Source organism: Giraffa tippelskirchi, chromosome 8 (genome assembly GCF_054371585.1).
Source record: "Giraffa tippelskirchi isolate mGirTip1 chromosome 8, T2T-mGirTip1v1.2.pri, whole genome shotgun sequence".
In the NCBI taxonomy this organism is placed as follows: Eukaryota; Metazoa; Chordata; class Mammalia; order Artiodactyla; family Giraffidae; genus Giraffa; species Giraffa tippelskirchi.
In genome coordinates this window covers 104,870,078-104,893,395 of record NC_137282.1, presented here as the reverse complement: position 1 = coordinate 104,893,395, position 23,318 = coordinate 104,870,078, and the positions used below count along the sequence as shown (strand labels likewise).

The 23,318-nt window shown below is 39.3% G+C and overlaps 1 protein-coding gene and 1 pseudogene across 14 annotated transcripts in view; one reads left to right on the top strand and one right to left on the bottom strand.

Moving 5' to 3' along the window:
• SREK1 (splicing regulatory glutamic acid and lysine rich protein 1) overlaps positions 1-12,620 on the bottom strand; it is a 44,723-nt gene extending 32,103 nt beyond the window's left edge. For 7 of the 13 annotated variants that reach the window (XM_081518388.1, XM_081518391.1, XM_081518387.1 and 4 more), the window contains exons 1-2: positions 12,295-12,620; positions 1,766-1,899 (exon numbers count right to left, since the gene is read on the bottom strand). Coding sequence is in view for 2 of the 13 variants with exons in the window: in XM_081518385.1 (XP_081374511.1) it covers positions 1,766-1,899; positions 12,295-12,455 (295 nt within the window). In the remaining 11 variants the exon portion in view is untranslated. Of the gene's footprint in view, positions 1-1,761; positions 1,900-12,294 lie in introns of those variants that run through there. The other 6 variants (XM_081518389.1, XM_081518394.1, XM_081518390.1 and 3 more) reach the window with 4 other exon arrangements.
• Positions 8,290-8,838, top strand: LOC145516766 (large ribosomal subunit protein eL21 pseudogene; annotated as a pseudogene). The gene has a single exon (XR_014061746.1). The product of XR_014061746.1 is annotated as a large ribosomal subunit protein eL21 pseudogene (transcript).
• Positions 12,621-23,318: the final 10,698 nt, after the last annotated feature.

Sequence of the window (23,318 nt, the reverse complement as noted above, 5' to 3'; positions counted from 1 at the left end):
TTTATAGGTTCATGTTTTAAAATACAACTAAACTGGAATAAAAATATGAATTTTCATGTTCAAAAATAGCGAAATTTTGTCTCAAAATGTTAATACTAAAAATATTCAAGTCATTGCAATAAATATGCAGTTAATTCTATCAAGTAAAACAGACAAAAAAGGAACCTCTATATGCCCATAATCTTGAACATTTATAACAAACAATGGTCACTTTTCAAATATTTGAAAAATTCTATGGGAATACAGAAAGGTTCCAGCAGAGCCACACTAACAAAATTCTTCCTTCCAGTTCAATAATAAGCTAAAATCACACAAGATCTGTGCTGCTGGTGGCATAATTTTTTGATACAATTAATGTTCCCATTAGTAAGCCTTCTACTTATTTTTTCCCATGCAGTTTACTTCGTATGAAATTGGTGTGAACTTGGTATGCAAACTAAACCATTACCGGCTCTTTTCTCACCTTGTTCTCCAATTTTAGGGTCGTCGTACGCTTACAGATTAGTAGATAAGAATAGATTTAAGCAAATAATTAACTTCAGTTCATTTTTATTCTCCCTACCCCACTCTAATGCCCAGGCATGGGAAAACCACTTTCAAATTTATCTGAAAAACTCCAGAAGGTCCTATTCTGGGACTTCAAAAATAACATCACTGTATCTGACTGTAATGTTTTTGACATCCCAGAAGAGGCATTTTGAAATATGGAAAAAAACTTGAAAGTGCAGCAGATTGTTTACTATACACTAGTTTAATGTTAGCCTGGTTTCTAAAAATGGCTTTAAAATATTACATACGAAAACTCATTAGACTGTTTCAGGTAAAAATTTTATGTTGTAAAACAGTTACCACAAGCCACCAGTGAAAATATATTTTAAAGACATTTAAATTATAATAACCAATTATAAAATCCATGTACATATGCTACAATCAGTGCTCTGAATAAAGTTAATTACACACCAGAACTTTCAAATTCAGCACAGCCTATTATATGTTAGTGGCTCTGTAAACATAAGTTACTAAAAAAAATAAGCATTAATAATAATTAGCTCTTAAAGCAGGTTAAGTCATAAATTAATGAATTACTATAAGGCCTTTGGCCTTGTCACCCCTTCAAACAACTATTTCCTTGATGGATGCTTTGGAAAATTGTTTTTCATTGTCTTTCTTTAATTGCCATCACCACCCCCAAACCTAGCTCCACCCCCCAACCCACCAGCAAAAGAAGTCAGTAAAAAAAATTTCAGCTGCACAGCAAACAATTACAGTGAATAAGAAATAATGGTTTCATTAAAAAGGTAAATTACCTTAAGAAGATACTGTAAACCTTAAAATACGAATATTTTTCTTTAACATAATTACCACCTAACCCCCACTTAGCAAAACACGTACACTGTTTTTATTTGTAAAATTTCATTAATATTGTATACACAAGGGCAAAGGATCACTTATTTACTCATTTTAAATAATTTCCTCTACCAATTTAATTTTAGAAAGCTTGCTTTAAACCTACAAATACAATAAAGCAAAGTAAACCAAAGAAGGCAAGCAATCTAAAAAATTTTTAATGTCTAGCTATAATATCTCAAATATACATAATAAAGTAACCATTTTAATATATTTTATTAGGTAAAATCCTTTCCATCTCCAAATTTCATTCTTACACACACATACCATATCTACTTGCCAATTTCTAGGAAAGCCAGTGGTAGTAATGGACAGGACAGAGGTTAAAATAACTTAAATAATCATATGAGATACCAACCTTCCGCACAAGGAACAACTATCAGAGCTCTGTCAATAAAAACCGTGTTAGTTAGATGCTGGGCCACACCAACACTTGATGGATCACGAAACTTAACATAACATACTTTGGAAGAAAAAGCAAGAGGTGCGTTGCTGCAAAATAAAAAGAAAAACAATTGGACTAATAAATATTAGGTTGGTTTTGTCATTTTCATTTACTATTTCTTTTTTAGATCTTTACATAATCTTACATAATTAAGACAGGAATTTTTGCTGCTAAGGCATGAAATACCAGAACGTAGTCTTTTAGATCTTTACATAATCAAGATAGGAATTTTTGTTGCTAAGACATGAAATACCAGAACTTAAGTCTTTTGATGGTGATTTGCTGCAAAGACTAAAGAGAAATCTAGACAGGCCTATAGCCTTGTTTGTTAAAAATCTGAAACAACACATTCTTAATTTCAATTGGCAAAATCTCTTTCATAAAAAAAGCCCCAACTCTGAAGACTACAAATTTTGTAACTACTTCCAATCCTCTCTAATGTGATTCCTGACATTTAAATCACTAAAAACTTCACAAACATCTAAAAACAATTACATAACTTGGAATTAAAATTAAATTATTTTGCATATACTAGACTACTTCAGACTAGGCAGCACTGTGGTTTTCCAGACAAACAATTTTATAAACAAAATTTATACATTTTATAGGCAAAAGAAAATAGATTCTTAGAAGTCCTACTAGATTTAATCTAGGCAAGACTACATTAAAAAGAAGCCAGACACAGCACAGAGGAAAGCATATTTTTCCATAATATGAATCCATTATGTTAGAGTTTAAAATACACTATATCCTCATAAAGAATCATTTTCTCAACCTACCCATAACTGTGTTCAATTAAAATCTGTAATTGTCTTTAACAAGTGAAAAAAGGCACAAACCTAGATCCACAGCTAATGTTTAACATATATGTACAATCCTTGAAAACATTCAATCTGTCACACTAAAAAAGTAAGATCATTTGAAAAATACCAGATATGACTTGGGCAATAACAATAATTTACTTTAGTTGACAAAACAGGTCCAGGAAGTTGCCCACAATCCTAGACCTAGTAAAAGGCAAAGATGAGATTTAATGTCTAATTATCTAATTCCAAATCTCATGTAACCTTAATCATTTAATCAAGAACTTTAAAGCCACTTTAATGTACTATCTAATTTGTAACTCCATAAATATCCATCACTTCTTAAAATTAAAAACTTAAACACAGCAAAAAATCCACCTTGATAATGGCTAAATGTAGTTATGATATTAACCAAACACTGAGATAAAATATATCTGCATTTAGAACTTGAAACTATATGTTGATATATTATTATTAACATAACTTAATCAGGCTAATTAAAGCAGCTAAAATAAAAATAAAACTCTACCTCTTTTTCACCCAACTGAATTCAATTCTTTCCTGCCTAAGGCCATCCAATTCAAGCTTCAAGCCAGTCCTTTTCAACCTCCCCCTACTCAACATATAAGTGAAGCACTGTATGTATTTGCCATGAGATGAACACATCTGTGGGCTTCCCTGGTGGTGCAGTGGTAAAAAACCTGCCTGCCGAAGCAGGAGATGTGGGTTGCATCCCTGGGTTGGGAAGATACCTGGAGAAGAAAATGACAACCTACTCCAGTATTTTTGTCTGGGAAATCCCATGGGCAAAGGAACATGCTGGGCTACAGTCCATGAGGTCACAGAAGAGTCAGATGTGACTTAACGAGTAAATAGCAACAACAAATACATCTGCATCCAGACTTAACTCACCTTTGTATTACCAAATCACCAATTTAGGCCTTTTTAGGAGCTCTAAATTCCTATATCTAAGTGCCTGCTGAAATACTGCATGGTGATCGTCACAGGGCCCACCACTGAACTTATTCTTAAATTCATCATCTTCCTTCTATACCAATCCAGCACTTTGTCCTAATTTCATATCTCAGTTAAGGATACTACGCCATCACCTAAGTCAGAAATCTGGGAGTTACTAATGTGACCATCATTAGTACTGTTCACCAAATATTTCCAAATTTCCTTCTGGCTACATAATAAAATTCGATTTCTCTTTTTCCTTGAAGTTAGGTATGGCTGTGCAATTTGGTCAATTAAATATGAGCAGAACTGAAATGTATTCCTATTCAGGAGCTTTAAGGGTCATTGCTCTGTTCTGTCCCTCTGCCACAGTGAACAGCAACATTAAAGAGACGGGTGGCTGATATATCAGCTTCATCACCAACCCCATCAATTTAGTATAAGAAATAATCTTCTGTTTTAATTAAACTACTGAGATTTATGGCTTGTTTCCATCCTTGATCTTTCTTCCTTCTTTTTCATCCAATTGGTCTTTATATCCTATGAAAATGGCCTCCCAAATATTTGTCACATTAATTCTTAAAACTCAACATTCCAAAAACTAAGATCATGGCTTCCAGTCCCATCACTTACTGGCAAATAGATGGGGAAACAACAGAAACAGTGACAGACTATTTTCTTGGGCTCCAAAATCACTGTGGACAGTGACTGCAGCCATGAAATTAAAAGACACTTGCTTCCTGGAAGAAAAGCTGACAAACCTAGACAGCATATCAAAAAGCAGAGACATCACTTTGCCGACAAACATTCGTCTAGTCAAAACTATGGTTTTTTCCAGTAGTCGCGTACGGATGTGAGAGTTGCATCATAAAGAAGGCTGAGCGCCGAAGAATTGATGCTTTCGAACTGTGGTGCTGGAGAAGATGCTTGAGAGTCCCCTGGACAGCAAGGAGATCAAACCAGTCAATCCTAAAGGAAATTAACTCTGAATATTCTTTGGAAGGACTGATGCTGAAGTTCCAACACTTTGGCCACCTGATGCGAAGAGTCGACTCATTGGAAAAGACCCTGATGCTGGGAAAGACTGAGGGCAGGAGACAAAGGGGGGCGACAAAGGATGAGATGGTTAGATGGCATCACAGACTTAACAGACATGAATGTGAGCAAACTCCGGGAGACAGTGAAGGACAGGGAAGCCTGTCGTGCTGCAGTCCATGGGGTTGCAAAGAGTCAGACACATCTGAGGGACAAAACCACAAATTCTTTCAATCCTCTCATTATCAGTGCCTTCATTCAAGTCCTTATTATTTCTCACTGGGATTACTGTAATGGCTCCTAACCAATCACACAGCCTCCAATCTCAACTCTTAATTTAACAATCTTCCACAAAAGCTGTCAGAATAATATTTCTAAACCCTAAATTTCTTCATGTCATGCTTAAATTTCCTCAGAGACATCCTTCTCTTCTTGCCTCATCATTTAAAAAATCCAGGCATAAAAATACTTGCTGTTCCCAGGACACATTCTGAACCAACAGAGCCATCTTTGTACATGTTGCTTCATTTGGCTATGATGTGCTCTTACTCCCCTTTCACTTTTCTTCAAGGCTCAAGTTTCGAAGTCTTCTGGAAAGTCATTTTAAAATATCAAAGTAACTAAGTACCCTCTTACATGTGCTACCAAGACATCCTATATATTTTCAGCAGTTCCCTTATGTGAAACCCCAAACAGACTTAGCAAGCTTTAAGACACAACTCATTAGTCACATGACACAGGGTCCATTTCACTGGCTAACCCAAAATCTGTAATTTGGTAGGCCTGACCAAATGAACTTGAACAATCAGGTTCTCTCTCTTGGGCTGGAAAGTCATTTAGAGTGAGGGTTTGGGCCAGATGCCAGATGAGTGAGTACAGAATAGATCTGCAGAGAAACTGAGCAGATATACAGAAAAAAACCAAGCTGACAATAAATTCTGACAGGAATAAGCAGATAGTTGCCTTGGATGCTGATACCTTTCTGGTTCCCAGTCCCAGTTTCCATGAGGCCTGCTGCTGCTGCTAAGTCGCTTCAGTCGTGTCCGGCTCTGCGCGACCCCATAGACGGCAGCCCACCAGGCTCCTCCGTCCCTGGGATTCTCCAGGCAAGAATACTGGAGTGGGTTGCCATTTCCTTCTCCAGTGCATGAAAGGGAAAAGTGAAAGTGAAGTCGCTCAGTCGCGTCCGACTCTTAGCGACCCCATGGGCTGTAGCCTACCCGGCTCCTCCGTCCATGGGATTTTCCAGGCAAGAGTACTGGAGTGGGGTGCCATTGCCTTCTCCACCATGAGGCCTAGTCTGTATTTTATTACTTAGGGAAATCTTCATCTTTTTAACAATGTCTCTTCCTGAGCTAGATTAGTATCACCTTCTGTCCTTGGCACCCCTCCCCAAAACAAGTCTCTCATTACAAGGAGCTACAAGGCCCTAGCAATTGCAACAAGTATAATCTCTGTTAGCACTTGAAGAAACTAACAAGCCACCATTGAAACTACATTTCCTAAATTGACAGATCCTCCTGTAAAAGAATGGAAACCTAAATCATCACTGTTGTAAACTACAAACATTTCCAAATACCCCTACTTGAAACTCACATCATTTAAAATTTAAAACACCCACAGGAATAAGAAATGTGGGACTGGTTAATAAACCATATGCTATGGAGATTTCAGAAGCCCAAAACCTGGTTAAAAGATGCCAGTCTGTTATAAACAGCACTATCGTAAAAGAATGGATCCTAGTGCTAAAAGCAATTTTCTTCACCATCTCCAGTTACCTTCCTTAAATGGAGACTAAGATCAATACAGTCAGTATCTACTTTATAAAAATGTAAACATACAAGCTTTTCAAGAGAAGTAGTAACACTACTTTACTCTGAATATTATAAGCTAAAAAGATACAGTGTGCATACATGCTCAATCATTTGAGTCATGTCTGACTCTGTGACCCCATGGACCATAGCTCACCAGCCTCCTCTGTCCATGGGATTCTCCTAGCAAGAATACTGGAGTGGGTTGCCATGCACTCCCCTGCGGATCTTCCAGACCCTAGGGAACGAACCTGAGTCTTCTGTGTCACCTGCATTACAGGCAGATTCTTTACCCACTGAGCCACCTGGGAAGCCAAAAAATGATACAGTGGCAAGCCTAAATTCAGATATCTCAGCAAACAACTATTTATAGTTATAAATGAATATATTTCCAAATCTTATATTCAGATCTTCCTCTCTAGTATATCTATGCTGGTAAGTAAGGTTTACTTTTTAAAAAATTAAACACGATTATCATTTCAAATGTAATCTTGACCTACACTTTTAATTTTTAAAAGGGGTTACATATGTTATTGGTCTAAATATATTTCTCTAAAGAAAGTAACAGTACTCAAATATGGCAGATTTTATATTGACCTCATTTGTTAAATCAAGTTTTGTTTTTTTAAATAAAAACCTTCTACAATTACTTTTCAAAAAAAATCAGAATTTTTCACTGAGAGTGTAATGGAAAAATCACAGAACCAACTTTTTGAGCATCAGTTAAATTTCTTGGACCCTAACTGGTTATCTGGGCTTCCCAGGTGGCACAGTGGTAAAAAATCTGCTTGCCAAGGCAGGAGCCTCAGGTTCAATCCCTGGGTCAAGCATTATGCCCTGGAGTAGGAAATGGCAACACACTCCAGTATTCTTGCCTGGAAAATTTCACGGACAGAGGTGAGGTAACAGTCCATGGGATGGCAAAGATTCGGATTATGACTAAGCATGCACACACGTAACTGGTTATCTAATTTTTGATTAAACATAGTGATAGCACTGTACAATCTTTAAAAAAAAACCTCAATGTGGTAACACTATGATTTTCCAACACTTTATTATATTTCTAGACATCTTCTAAGAATCTATCAAAAAAGATATAATCCAAAGCATGGACAAAGTATGTAGTTTTATGTATGAAAATATTAACTGATAGATAACAATTTCTCAACAAGTCTCCAGTGTTACTTTGGATGGCATACTTCTCCTTTCTATAAGACTTCCTTATGATTTACTGACACCCACTAAATGCCAGAGGTCCTCCAATCACTGTGGACAATCAAAACTACACATTTTCAAATACTTCTAGCTAAAACCCAATGACAGAATTTCAAACACACACATACACACTTGAGACTTTAAATATTACTACAATAAATAAAACACAGCAATATGAAAAATGCTTACTGGTAAGTCGCTTCAGTCGTGTCCAACTCTGTGCAACCCCATAGACGGCAGCCCACCAGGCTCCGCCGTCCCTGGGATTCTCCAGGCAAGAATACTGGAGTGGGTTGCCATTTCCTTCTCCAATGCATGAAAGTGAAAAGTGAAAGTGAAGTCGCTCAGTCATGTCCGACTCCTAGCGAACCCATAGACTGCAGCCTACCCATAGACTGCAGCCTACCCGGCTCCTCTGTCCATGGGATTTTCCAGGCAAGAGTACTGGAGTGGGGTGCCATTGCCTTCTCCTAAAATGCTTACTATGGGCTGAGTAAAAAAAGGTGACAGTAACAGTGTATATATTCTTTTGACTACACTAGATTAAGATAAGGGCTTCCCTGATAGCTCAGTTGGTAAAGAATCCACCTGCACCTTTTTTCGGCCGGAACCGCCATCTTCCAGTAATCCACCAAAATGACCAACACAAAGGGAAAGAGGAGGGGCACCCGCTACATGTTCTCCAGGCCTTTTAGAAAACATGGAGTTGTTCCTTTGGCCACATACATGAGAATCTACAAGAAGGGTGATATTGTAGATATCAAGGGAATGGGTACTGTTCAAAAAGGAATGCCCCACAAATGTTACCATGGCAAAACTGGGAGAGTCTACAATGTTACCCAGCATGCTGTTGGCATCATTGTAAATAAACAAGTAAAGGGCAAGATTCTTGCCAAGAGAATTAATGTACGTATTGAGCATATTAAGCACTCTAAGAGCCGAGATAGTTTCCTGAAACGTGTGAAGGAAAATGATCAGAAAAAGAAGGAAGCCAAAGAGAAAGGGACTTGGGTTCAGCTGAAGCGCCAGCCTGCTCCACCCAGAGAAGCACACTTCGTGAGAACCAATGGAAAGGAACCCGAACTGTTGGAGCCCATTCCCTATGAATTCATGGGCTGATGGGTGTAAAAATAAAGACCTGGACTGTATAAAAAAAAAAAAAAAAAAGAATCCACCTGCAATGCAATTCCTGGGTTGGGAAGATCCATTGGAGCAGGGATAGGCTACCCACTCCAGTCTTCTTGGGCTTCCCTGGTGGCTCAGCTGGTAAAGAATCCACCTGCAATGTGGGAGACCTGGGTTCGATCCCTGGGTTGTGAAGATCCCCTGGAGGAGGGAAAGGCTACCCACTCCAGTATTCTGGCCTAGAGAATTCCATGGATTGGGACTGTATAGTCCTTGGGGTCGCAAAGAGTCGGACAAGTCTGAGTGACTTTCACTCAACTCATTCATATTAAGATAAATGCATATAAAAAGGACTGAAGGGAAACACATGGAAATGGAGAAAGGCTTTGATAGGGCCCTAGGGTCACTGGCAGTGTTCCACTGTCTCTATTTTTCATAATGTGACTGTACAGGTTATACTTTTAGCTCGTTGACAGCTTTTACCTTATCAGTGCTTTTGAAGACCAGAGAAGTAAAGAAAACCCACAAGCCAAAAAAAAAAAAAATCAACACAGGGTTGATGGCAGAAATGAGGCTAGGATTACCCTATAGGTATTATGCACTTGAGAGGGCACAGGAGAACTTCTAGGGCACAGAGAATTCTATCCACGTGCTGGATGTGTTCACTTTGTGAAAATTCATCAAGCTGTATACCCTTATCCATGCACTTTTCTACACATTATACCTCTATAAAAAGCTTACTAAAAAACAGACAAAAATTTCTTACCACTGTAAAGGTTTTCAAGATGTACGAGATTCACTTGTACTAAACAGTACTAAATTGTACTAAAATAGAAAGTCTGGATATTTGTCATCTAGCAGCACGAAAAAGAATTTTTAATATTTACAATGAATGTCTACTCCAATTCTTAAATGTTTAAATAGAAATTGAATTACGGCCTCATGCCAAAAAAAAATTTTTTTTAATTTAAAATTTGAATTTTCATATTAGCAACTGCATCCTTAAAATGTAAATGAGAAACTATTCTCACATTCTATTAAAGAAATATATTTCCAAATTTAAAACCAATCAATTTCTACTCAGCTTCCAAAGATTAATCATAAAATACTGTTTCCGCAGCACTGAAAAAAGAATTCTGTCTTCAAAACACCTACTACTATTGCATATTTATACACTTCAGCCCAAATTTGCAAACAGAATGTAAGGACCAGATTATGACAACTTAACTACAGAGCAAACAGAAAACACACCGCTAGAAAAGCATGTTAATACTTGTGAAAACCAGGAAGAGGAGCTGCAAATACAAACTAACTTGTCAAAGATTTTGCCTGGCCTAGATGTATTACATTTATGCTACAATTTTGCAAAATGCATTACAGTTGGTAACATAGTAACTCTGTATCAACCGCACTGTTTAAGTAACCAGCTTTTTTATTCTCTTACACTTTTAAACTCCAAGCAACTAACATCCGATTTCAAAAAATAGCCCATTTTACTAAATGTCAGATAACTGGCAGCATATTGCCACCCAAACACATTTCTGAACCATGTGAGTGGTGTTATGTTCGCAATGAAGAATATTCTGTGATATATTTCTTCTGCCCATAAGATACATTATCACAACCTTGAAAGCAAGGTTGGTTTACAAAGGCTTATGTACAAAATATTTTACTATTTGATTCCAATTCGTTCAGAATACAGCAACCCTCCAAACGGTTCTCAATTATTCAAAAATGTTCTGAGTGTCTAAATGAAGAGAAAGCTTAAAGCACTTTCAAAAGTTATATAAGATAGCCAAAGCTATATATGTGATGACAAGTCAACAAAGATGTATGTGCACCCACTTATGAACTATTTTTGGCAAAACTGTATTACTGAATCTATTCATGTGGAAACAATTTATATAGCCAAAATGAGTCATTTTACAACACAAACTACAAGACAAAATATCAATGTCATGAAAAACTTTTAAAAAGATGATTGGGGAAAAAAAAGGGGTATGAGGGGGCAGAGGGGGAGTAGTCCTAGATTAAAGAAAATAATCAAACATACTGAGTGATCTCTGATTATTTCTAGATCAGAAAAAGAAAATGGAGAAAAGGCATTGTCAGACTAACTGAAAAAATTTAGAGGTTATATATTGTCAATGTCAAATTTCTTGGATACATTAACAGTATTGTGGTAAAGTAGGAGCTATACGTAAGAGATTCACATTTAAGTGTTGAGGAGTGAAGAGTCAAGGGATGCGTGTGTGTGTGTGTGTGTGTGTGTGTCTGTAGAGGTGGGGAGAGGGAGACAGAAATCTGTGGCTAACTATAAATACAGATGAAGGGAACATGGGAGTTATTCTTTCAGCATTTCTGTATGCATGAAATACTCTGTAACAAAAATGAGAAGAAAAACTTAAGTAAAATTTAAAAATCCAAACACCAGCTTTTATCACTATCTATGCCGTAGCAATGCGGTATAGTTACAGAGAGAAAACTGAAGAAAAATAGATCTACATGCATCACTATGAAATACCCCAAAAAATCAAACACGATTTTTTTAAAAAGAGAAATCTTAGGCAACTACTATCCCTTTCTGCAAAAGATTTTGACAAAATGAACAAAACACTGAGAAATTTTCATATTCTGGACACTAGTTTTTAAAAGTTTATGCCTGTAAGAAAATAAACAACCCTGAAACCTCTTACAAATTGTGTGAGCTGATACTACCGTACAAGGGAAATCTTACTTCAAAGTACACTACCTGGGAAGTGTCTGAGAACAGTGAATGCGATCCCAAATCTGGACTTCTAGAAGTATACAGCAGGAATAATCCTACACAGACTACTGTTTTTTTTCTGAAAGGTTTAGGGCAGTGTGACCTTCTAGGAGGAAATTTTAATCCGATGCCAAAAGGGTGAGCAGACATGAATCTTTAACAACATGGATGGGCTCGGTTAGATCAACCTCTGAAGATGCTAAATTTGTGAACACAGGCCTATGGAACAACTATAACCCTAATTCTTTTTGTCATCAGCCGCAGGGTTCCCTGTCAGCAACAACGGCCCGACACGGAGGCCCGAAGAATCGGACAGTTTCTCAGGCGCAGTCTCCGCGATTTTCCATTGCAAAAACCCTATCAGGCGCTTGCCATGAGGACTATTCCGGGCCCACCTGCGGCCATCTTAAGTTAGGGAAAAAAACCGGGGGAGCCGGGCACCGAATTCGAGGACTCGGCGACGACCACTGGCCGGGAGGCACGGAAAGGCAACCCCTCTAAGTCCTTTGTAAGGATTCTGTGCAAGGATTAACCCCCGAAAAGCGAGTAACAAGGAAGAGAGAAGCCGGGGGCCGGGGCCGCGGTGCCCCAATCAAACATGGGCACCAAGGTAAACCCGGTGGTCACGTGACGGGGGCAGCGCGCCCCCGTCCGCGTCTCCCCCATGCCTGGGTTCCCCAGGTCTCGCTCGGGCCCGCGCCCCTCCCCCAGTCGAGCTCCAGCACTTACTCCGGCGGGTAGAGCCGCAGCTCCTCGATTTCTCCTAGGAAGGAAAAAAGCGTCCGCATCTGCTCGCTTGTCACCGCAGAGGACAGATTTGTCACCTGAATCACCGCCGTAGGGGTGAGGCCGAAGCCTAAGCCCAAGCCGAAGCCGCCGGCGCTGTTCATCCTGATCCCCGCTGCCGCTGCCTCCCTCCCCAACGTCTACAACGCGTCAGCGACGGAGCCGGGAAAGCGGAGATCGCGCGGCCGCGAGCGCGCTCCCGCTGGCGAATTCACCGCAACGGGCAGGTCTAGCCGCCTACTTCACAACTCCCCTGCTCTCCGGGCTGCGCGCGCCAGCCGGAAGCGTCGCCCTGGTAACCCGGCGGCTCTCGCGAGGCTGCAGCGCGGGGCTCCCGGGTCGTGTTAGGCTGTTGGTCCTGCTGCACTTAGCCCCGCCAAGATTTTGATTGAGGACTTCCCCGGCTGCGACTCCATCAAATTCTTGTGCTCCTGTAAACACAAGAGACCCACCTCTTTCCAGTCTTTATAGTAGTCAAGAGGCCTGCTGGTGCAAAGCTGTTAAGAAGGAATGACTCTCGAGCATCGCAGATAAATACTTGGCTGAACTGTAACGTGTTAGTATTATATTCACGCAGCTCCTCCGCCCCAGCTATTTAAAAAAACAAATTGACCGGCGTCCTGTTCATGAAAAAACTTAGAAAATTTTACGAAACATGTAAATTTAGACGGAATTAAGGAAGAAGGCAGTATGATGAAGGCTATGCAGTTGTCGTTTGTAACATTTTTTAGCTCATTCCGCAGGTATTAATATTTGAGTGTTATGTACCGGACAGACACGAAAACATTAAGGACAGTTACAGAAGATACACACAGACTTTGCAACCTAACGAGACACAAGTAACAGGAGTATGTGAAAATAGGGCAGCTGTTCCCAAAATGCCATCCGCAAAACCTAGAAGGCCCTCAGGGGCCTTTTCAGTCAATTTGTTAAGGTCAAAACCATTTTCACAGTATGAAGACTTGATTTTCTTGACTTTGTTGAGAATTGCACTGATGGTGTAAAGCCAGCACCTTAGCAGAAATCAAGGCAGTGGTGTCAAACTGCACAACTACAGCAAGTCCCTCTACATATGAGCTTTTGAGTACAAACTTGGAAAGATGCCAAGTGTCCCTGTATGCCAGCTATACTGACAGTACTACTGCACTTTACAAGGTACTGTACTGTAAGATTTGAAATGTTTATTTTTTGTGTGTTTATTAGTTTTTTGTGTATTATTTGTTCCTAAAGTATTACAAACCTCTTACAGTACAGTACTATATAGTCAATTGCATTTTTTGGGTACCTAGGCTAACTTTGCTGGACTTATAAGCAAATTGGACTTAATTAAACCCTCTTGGAACGGAACTTGTTCTTAATAGGGGGACTTACTGTAGTGGTATTTTGTATTCACCTTGCAATCGTAGCGTACACAATATATGATTTTTTAAAATAAGCTAGTTTAATCTAAGAATGTCCTTGACAGACTTACCTGGTGGTCCAGTGGTTAAGAATCCGCCTACCAATGCAGGGGACATGGGTCCCCGGTCGGGGAAGATTCCACATGCTGTGGGGCAACAAAGCATTAAAGCCAAAACTGCTGAGGCTGCGCACCCGAGAGCTCACGCTCAGCAACAAGAAAAGCTGCCACAGTGTGAAACTCATGCACCCAAGCTGGAGAATAGCGCCTGTTTGCCACAACTAGAGAAAGCCTACGCACAGCAATGAAGACTCAGCGCAGCCAAAAACAGGAGTGGAAATTATTAATTTTACTAAATCTTCACTCTAGCATACACCTATTTTCTTTTTATAAAACCTTTTTTTTTTTTCAATTTAGTTTTTTTTTGGCCTCACTGCACAGCATGTAGGATCTTAGTTCCCCAACCAGGAATCAGACCCACCTACCCCCTTCATTGGAAGCCCTGAGTCTTAACCACTGGACCGACAGGGAAGTCCCCACCTCTTTTTAGTATGTGAAGAATTGGGAAGTACTTCTGCTGCATGCCCAAGTAGGATGGACATCTCCAGAAAATGCTCTTGTGTGAATGTTGGAGTTGTCACTCAAAAATGCAAATTTTTAAAAATTTGTACCTACCATCCTGAACTTGACGGCTTTCCAGTATTTAAACTTTTCTGCTAAAAACACCAGTGATACTAACAAATGTGTTTTTTCACATTATATACTGATTATAATTGACCATTTGAAAATCTGTATAGTCAATGAAGCAGTTTTCAACAGAACCAATACATGCTATTACAAAATTAAAGAGTTATCAAAGTGGAAGATGGACCCATGGATTTTACTGTAGTGGAATACAAAAAGTTAATTGACATGGTTTCGGATTCAATCCACGTTGTGATTTAACTCTAAGAGAGAATCACATGTCCAGTTCGGAATAGTTATCAAACAAGATATCTCGTATCATATAGAGAGACAATGAAAATAGTTTCCCCCTTTCCAATGACTTATCTGTGTGAGACCAGATTTTCTTCATATGTTTCAACCAAAACATATCACACAGATTGAATGCACAAACAGATAGGGAAATCCAGCTGTCTTCTATTAAGCCAGACATCAAAGAGCTTTGAAAAATGTAAAGCAATGCCACTCTGCTCAAAATTCTTTTTGGAAAATACCACTTTACCATAAAAATGCATAGTTTAGCCCCACAGCCATTTGGGAGCAGGCTAAAAAATTTATCATTTATATAAGTATATAATGGGTTTATAATTATTTTTAAGTGGGTTTTTAAATATTAAGTTTTACAGATTTCTAATATGATAAATATGTACAGATACCCCACAAGTCTTTTAGGGTCTTCAATAATTTTTAAGAGTATAAAGGGGTCCTAACACCAAAATGTTTGAGAACTACTACCAGAGGGATAAGCACAGGGAGAAGTGGGAGCATACACTAAGGCTGCTTAAACTTAGTGCCAATAGAAGGCTTCCCAGAAGAGATGCTGCTTGCACTTAATCTTGAGTGCAATCTTGAGTGCTAAATAGAAATTAGCCAGGCAAGGAGGGAGGGAGGAGCAGTGAGGGACTTTCTAAACTGAGGTTGAAGAATATGCAAAATAGAAAGATATGAGAGCCTGGGTAAGGGCCACAATATTCAGAGTTTAGTACTGCAGTCCAAAGGCTGAAGAATGACTAGAGATACACATGAAAGAATAAGCCTTCATGAAAGATGCTGTTAGTCATGCTAAGAGGGTACTTTATCACTAGTTGTCGGGAGCCACTGAAGATGTTTGAACAAGAGAGTGAATATGTCATGTCCTAGAGTGATTGCCATCACTTCGAAATGGAGATACGTTGAAAAAGATGGAAACGAGATAAAAGGGATGGGTTCAAAGGGCAAGTGGTGGTAGTAATGAAAAGGAACAGTTCTAAAATGGGGGGTCACTGAACCCTTTTAAAAATAAAAGGAATAAAAGCCATTGATTCAGAAAAATATATATGTACATACACTTGGTTTTAGATACAATTACAAGTGCTTTTTGATCTTCCTTAAGCCCAACAAGGGATCCCAGGATTAACTACCACTTGTTTAGAACACTGGTCCTCAGACTTTCATGTGCATCAAAATCACCTGAAGGGCATGTTAAACCAGACTGATGGGGACTTCCCCCCAGTAGTCCAGTGGCTAAGACTCCAAGCTCTCAGTGCTGGGGCCCTGAGTTTGATCCCTGGTTGGGGAACCAGATCCCACATGCCACAACTAAGACCCTGTTCAGCCAAGTAAATAAATAAAAATATATATTAAAAGAAAAAAAACGACAGACTGATGGCGCCATCCCCAGATATTCTGATTCAGTACATCTGGGGATGCGGTGGCGGGGGGGGTACTGAAAATTTTTATTTCAACAGGTTCCTGGATGATGGGGCTGCCAGTGATCCAAGAACCCCATTTTGAGCATCACTGGTTTAGAAGATTGTAAAACATCATTTAGTAGATTTAGTAATCTACCATTGATGGTAAAGCAGAGAGAGGAATTTGTTTCTGGCCTGAGGGACTGTGTAATACTGCCATAGTTTAGGACCAGAAATAAAAAGGAAGAGCAGATTTGTAGAGAAGAAGGAAAAAATATTGAAATCCATCATGGACAAGTGCGTGAAATCAAATTTAAGGAAAATGTCTAGGACAAAGATAAAGTGAAAAAGTGAAAGTGAAGTCACTCAGTCGTGTCCGATTCTTTGTGACCCTATAAACTGTAGCCTGCCAGGCTTCTCTGTCCATGGGATTCTCTAGGCAAGAATACTGGAGTGGGTTGCCATTTCCTTCTCCAGGGGATCTTCCTGACCCAGGGATCAAACCCGGCTCTCCCGCATTGCAGGCAGACTCTTTACCGTCTGATCTACCAAGTATGTGATTTAAACTTGAAAGTAGATACAGTTAGCCAGGCAAGAGAAATGCATTGAGTAACATTAAAAGGAGAAATACAACAAACAGCCAAAAACAAAACCAAGCCAGGAGGAAAATTACAAGGGAGGATAGTCACAAAAGTTAAAGGAGGAAAAAGTTTTAATGGGAAAAAATGAAGAGAAGGGAGGAAAGAATGATTAAAAAGAGTCAAATTCTGCAGGGAGGACAAAATCAGGAATAAAATGTGCCTATCTGTAGAGATAACGTGACTACTGAGACAGAAACTACATGAACCAGGAGAATAAATTACATTGTTTATTTAACATTCCTCTTGGTCAGATACTCAGCTAGGTGCCTAATTGTTGTTGTTGTTTAGTTGCCAAGTTGTGTCCGACTATTTTGCAACTGTGGATTGCAGCCCGCCAGGCTCTTCTGTTCATAGGAATTCCCAGGTCAGAATTCTGGAGTGGGTTGCCGGTTCCTCCTACAGTGATCAAATCCGCATCTCCTGCATTGACAGGCAGATTCTTCACATCTGAGTCACCAGGGAAGCTGTTAAGTTGCCTAATAGGTCCTAACAAAAGAATTTCAAAGTAACTACATCAAGGCTATGGTTTTTTCCAGTAGTCATGCATGGATGTGTGAGTTGGACTATAAAGAAAGCTGAGCACCGAAGAACTGATGCTTTTGAACTGTGGTGTTGGAGAAGACTCTTGAGAGTCCCTTGGACTGCAAGGAGATACAACCAGTCCATCCTAAAGGAGATCAGTCCTGGGTGTTTATTGGAAGGACTGATGTTGAAGCTGAAATTCCAATACTTTGGCCACCTGATGCGAAGAGCTGACTCATTTGAAAACACCCTGATGCTGGGAAAGATTGAAGGCAGGAGAAGAAGGGGACGACAGAGGACGAGATGGTTGGATGGCATCACCGACTCAGTGGACATGAGTTTGGGTAAACTCTGAGAGTTGGTGATGGACAGGGAGGCCTGGCATGTTGCGGTCCATGACTGAACTAAACTAACATGTATACAGAAGAGTGTAAGACCAACATAAAGAGAGGTTTGTTTTTTTTTTTTTTAATTAAAACAATATGTTTATTTCTCAATCATGCTATCTATCCTGTGTTCCAGGGAATTCTGCTCACTGTAGTTCCCACTGTATATTAATAAAATCTGACATGCAAGACAGATTCTTAGCCTTTAGTATAGAATGTGGTCTTCTAATGAACCAAATTAAAGAAAAATTTTTTCCTGACCTATTTCAGTAAGTTTTGGAGGAAACATCAAAGAAACATTTATTAAAACTTTTAAGGAATAAACATTCTTTTTTTTTTTTTGTATCTTACACATCTTTTATTTTGCTTGTAGATACTTCATCTTCTGTTTTAAAATGGTTAAAGCTCTAGATGCCCTTCTGTATGTCAACAGTAGATTTCAGTTTTCTCATTTAAAGCTCACAATTACACCAGCTAAGCTAAGTCGCTTCAGTCGTGTCCGACTCTGTGCGACCCCATAGACGGCAGCCCACCAGGCTCCCCCGTCCCTGGGATTCTCCAGGCAAGAATACTGGAGTGGGTTTCCATTTCCTTCTCCAAGTAATAAACATTCTTATAGAATTTATTCCCACAGGGATTCATAGGAATATTTGCAAATTTTAAGAGCAGCCATGCTATAGTCTTACCCTGATTGACTATTTAGACCTAGCTTTTCTTCTTAAAACTTAACAGAATAAAAAAAATCAAAGTAGAATTTTCCACTATGAAATGCCCAAAGCTCTTCACTCTGCTGCCAGTAAAGTGTTGCTAGAAATGGATTCAGTACAAGGAATGCAAAATGTTAAATCATTCTTTTGGGTTTTTATGGAGGCTTTGGGGGTTTATGGAGGCTTCATTACATAGTCATGATTGATTGAATTACTGGTCCAGCCCCTGTCTGCTCCCCAGAGGTGAGTGAAGGGGTTGGGGGCAGGCGCTGACAGTTCCAATCCTCTAATCTTAAGGTTGAGTTGCCTGGCAACCAGCCCCCATCTTTAGGTTACCTAGATGCTTTCCTCAAAGTCACCACAGTAACATAAAAAAAAGATACTTTTATGTCTCTCATCACTTAAGAAATTCCAATGGTTTTGGAGCTCTGTGCCAGAAAACAAATAAATGTGTCTCATTATAAATCACACTATCACACCTACCCTAACTAAAGATTTGTATATGTAACTGCCTTCTGGTCATCTCCCCTTGAAAGTCCGAAAAACTGTTCAAACTCAAAATGTCTGAAAGTGATCCATTTTTATTTACTGATGCCTATATCAAACCTGCTGTAATTTTGTACTTTTCAATCTCTTTACTTGTATGTGCATGAGTTAGCTGCTCAGGCATGTCCGACTCTTTGCAAAGACCCATGGACTGTAGGTTCCCCCCACCCCCCAGGCTCCTCTGTCCATGGAATTCTCCAGGCAAGAATACTGGTGTGGGTAGCCATTCCCTTCTCCAGGGTATCTTCCCGACCCAGGGACTGAACCCCAGTCTCCCACACTGTGGGCATATTCCTTACTGTCTGAGCCACCTGGGAAGGCCCTTTACTTGTACATATTCCTTCAAACCCTCACCTGCCTTGCATGTTATGCTTTAGCCTTGTTAGGCTACACCTGTTTCCTCCAAGGTATCCTACTGTTATTCACACTTGTTGCAGAGTGACAATTGCACCACATACATGACTTAATGCAATTCACAGTTCATTGTCCTAGACACATTCTGATGAGTCAATGAATGCTTGGCATTTAGTGCTGCAGGGACACAAAGGAAAAGATTGATGTCCTAAACACTCAGTCGCCCATTCTCTCACTCCTGAATCCTGGCTAGAAGACAGTCTTGGCTCTGACAATTCTTCCTTCAAAAGGGATGTGGCTTCCAGGAGTTTAAAATGTTACTTGAGCCTTCTGGACTCGGGTCTCTCAGATCCTAATCTTGCTCATCCCAGTGATAATAGGAAGAGTGAAATTGGATCTTAGGGCACCATCCAGCCAAGATTAATACAGTTCTAACTGCAGCCACCCAGCTCCTGCTCATGAACTCTCTTCACAAAGTTGATACATCAGAAATATAAAACGTTGCTTTCTTGTATTTTTTTCATATGATCTACACACAGGAAATTGGGGGGAAGGGGTCTCATTAGCAATGGTATAACTACTTTATGTAGGGAGACAATTTTTAATAAACAAAAACTTTCTTCTGACTTACGAGGGCCAGTAAACATTTTTTGATTCATGATATGTTTTAGCAGAAACATACTCCCAGTTTTGCCCCAAACATTATTACATTCTTAGCTTTTGTTTTTCCAAGAGTAGGAAAACATTTATAAAAGAAATAGTCATACTCAGGCTGATGCTTGCTTGCTTGTTTTCCTTCTAAAATGCTGAGTTAGGTAAACAAACAACAGAACATTAAAAAATATCTTCCACAGCCTATTTGCTTTGCTTTCACAATACTGCTTCCTCAATCAGGAGTGCTATAACAGTTTGATGGGCCTGCTACAGCAAAGCACAGTAGTTTCCCCATCATCTGTGGTTTCAGTTATCCACAGTTGATTGCATTCTGAAATTATTTAATGGAAAATTCCAGGAACAAACAATTCATAAATTTTAAATTGCACATCATTTGGAGTAACATGACGGTGTCTCACACCATCCTGCTCCATCCCACCCAGAACATGAATCATCTCTTTGTCCAGCATACCTCACTCAGTTAGTCACCTAGTAACAGTGTTGGTTATCAGATCAACTATTATAGAAATGCAGTGCTTGTATTCAAGTAACATTTATTTTCTTTAATAATGGCCCCAAAGTGCAAGATTAGTGATGCTGGATATTTGGATAATCTCTTATGATGCTTAATTATAAATCAAACTTTACAACTGGTGTGTATATATAGGAAAAAACACAGTACATACAGGGTTCAGCATTGTCCTCAGTTTTAGGCATCTCCTGCAGACAGACTGTATCCCCCATGGATAAGGGGGGGCAACCATATTACAAACTGTGAATAAGTGGCTTTGACAATAGTAATGTATCATCTTACAGTTCTAGGAGCTAGAAGTCTGAGATTAACATGTCAGGCAGCCTAAGCTCCCTCTGTAGGCACTACGGAGGGACCTGTTTCAAGTACCACCTCGAGATTCTGGTAGCTCCTTGACTTTTGGCAGCATAAGTCCAAAATCTACATGGTATTCTCCTTGTGTGTGTCTGTGTGTCCGAGTTTTCCTTTTTATAAGACTACCAGTCAGGACTTCCTGGTGATCCAGTGGCTAAGACTCCATGCTCTCAAAGCAGGGGTCCCAGGTTCCATCCCTGCTCAAGGAACTAGATCTCACATGCCACAACTAAAGATTCCACACAGCTAACACTCAGCACAGCCAAATAAATCAATTAATTACAATAAATATTTTTAAAAACTTAAAAAAATTTTACAGAATTAAAAAAATATATTAAAGAAAAAGAATACCAGTCATATTGGATTAGGGGTTCATCCTCTAGTGTAACTTCATTTTAATTACATCAACAGTGACCCTATTTGCAAATAAGGTCACACCTTGAGGTACTAGGGATGAGGATTTCAACCTATGAATTCACCAGGCACGTGGTTCAACCCATAACAAATGCCTTCCCTCATTTCTTCACCTAGAAATGCCTGCTCATTTTTCATGGTTCAGAACATCTGCTGTGAAGAACATCTATCTTCTCTGGGGACTTTCAACAATTCCTTCCTTTGTGGCCACACTGGGCCCTGTGCTACGTCTATCACATTTATTTATGTATTTTCTAATCTTTCTTCCCCTATTAGACTATAAGTTGCTTGTGGGCAGGAACCTGTCTTGCTCATTTTTCACCCCTTACCATCTAGCAGAGTGCATAGCACATAATTAATGTTAAGTAAATATTTGCTCTTTGAATGAATGAATTGAGTATGAAAGTGAAAAAAGTGAGTTAGTTGTTCAGTTGTGTCCAACTCTTTGTGACCCCATGGACTGTAGCCTGCCAGGCTCCTCTGTCCATGGGATTCTCCAGGCAAGAATACTGGAGTGGGTTGTCATTCCCTTCTCCAGGGGATCTTCCCAACCCAGGGATGGAACCCAGCTCTCCACATAGCAGGCAGATTCTTTACCATCTAAGCTACCAGGGAAGCCTAGGCCCATTTAAATAGGAGAGGCTTGCTCGTGCTTAGTTACTCAGCTGTGTCCGACTCTTTGGGACTTCACGGACTGTAGCCCATGAGGCTCCTATGTCCATGGGATTTTTTCCAGGCAAGAATATTAGAATGGGTTGCCATTTCCTACTCCAGGAGATCTTCCTGACTCAGGGATCAAACCCGAACCTTCTGTATCTCCAGCATTGCAGGTGGATTCTCTACTGCTGAGCCATCGGGGAAACCCAAATAGGAGAGGAAAACAAGCTAAATCCTCAGCATGTTTCAAAAAACAGAGAAATGAACACAGGGAACTTGCCCAATTGCGCTCAGCATTTGAGAAAACCTCATGCTGTTCCTCAACACAAATAAACTCTCATTGATCTAGACCGATCCAATATCATTGCTGCTATTTAAATGTAAATAAATTAAAATTAAATACATGTAAGAGATTCAGCTCACCAGTCACACTAGCCATATTTTAATGTTCAATAACCACTTTGTGGCTACCATATTGCAGAGCACATATATAAATATGTGTATAATTTCAGTAAGTCCTATAGGACAGTCTTGGTCAATAAACTAATCTCAAGGAGATAATCTTTTCTCAAAGACACAATTTAATTTAACAGCATTAATTTATCTTTTTATATGACAGGCCTATGTTTGTTGTTAGCAAAAAATGAAAAATGAGTATGATTACTGTGATCCTCATTTCAGTGAATTTTTAAAAAATTTTTTGCTAAGGAGAAATTTGTTACAAATTTGAAAAATCATCTAAAGCAAGCAAAGGTAAGGAGAGCTCAGGAAATGTTTTACCAATGAAATGCTTTTCCACTATTAGTTTATTAAATTGACAACTTAGGTATCTGTGAAAGTTATGCTTATCATGCACACATACTAAACACTGTGTCAAAGGTGGAATAGATCCCCAATTTGCTTAAAAACATGTGTCCAAACTGAGATCTCTTAATTCAGTGTTTAAGATGAGTTTAAATACACATTTAGGGAATTTCCTGGCAGTTCAGTGGTCAAGACTCTGTGCTTTCACTGCAGCCATGGGACGCAGCCAAAGAAAAAAAAAATACCAGTTTAGTATTTAGCTGTGTTCTAGAATCTTATGAAGCACAATTAAGTTAAAATAAATTACATGTTTTAAAGTTTAGAAACATTCAGGAAAACTTTTACTACAAACAATCGGGTCAGATAGGATCTGGGATCTAGTGAAAGTCTAGGGGAAAACAATTTCCCAATAACATATGGCAGAGCCCCCTCGAGCTTATAATTAGACCATAGTAAAACCAAAGGTCACCTTATGTGTCACAAAGGGTGCTTGCGTAAACATTCAAGATGATCACACTGAATTTCGAAATGGATATATTTATTAACTTACAGACAAAGAACATTGGAGAAATTAAGATAAATCATTGTGTATGGAAAATAACTT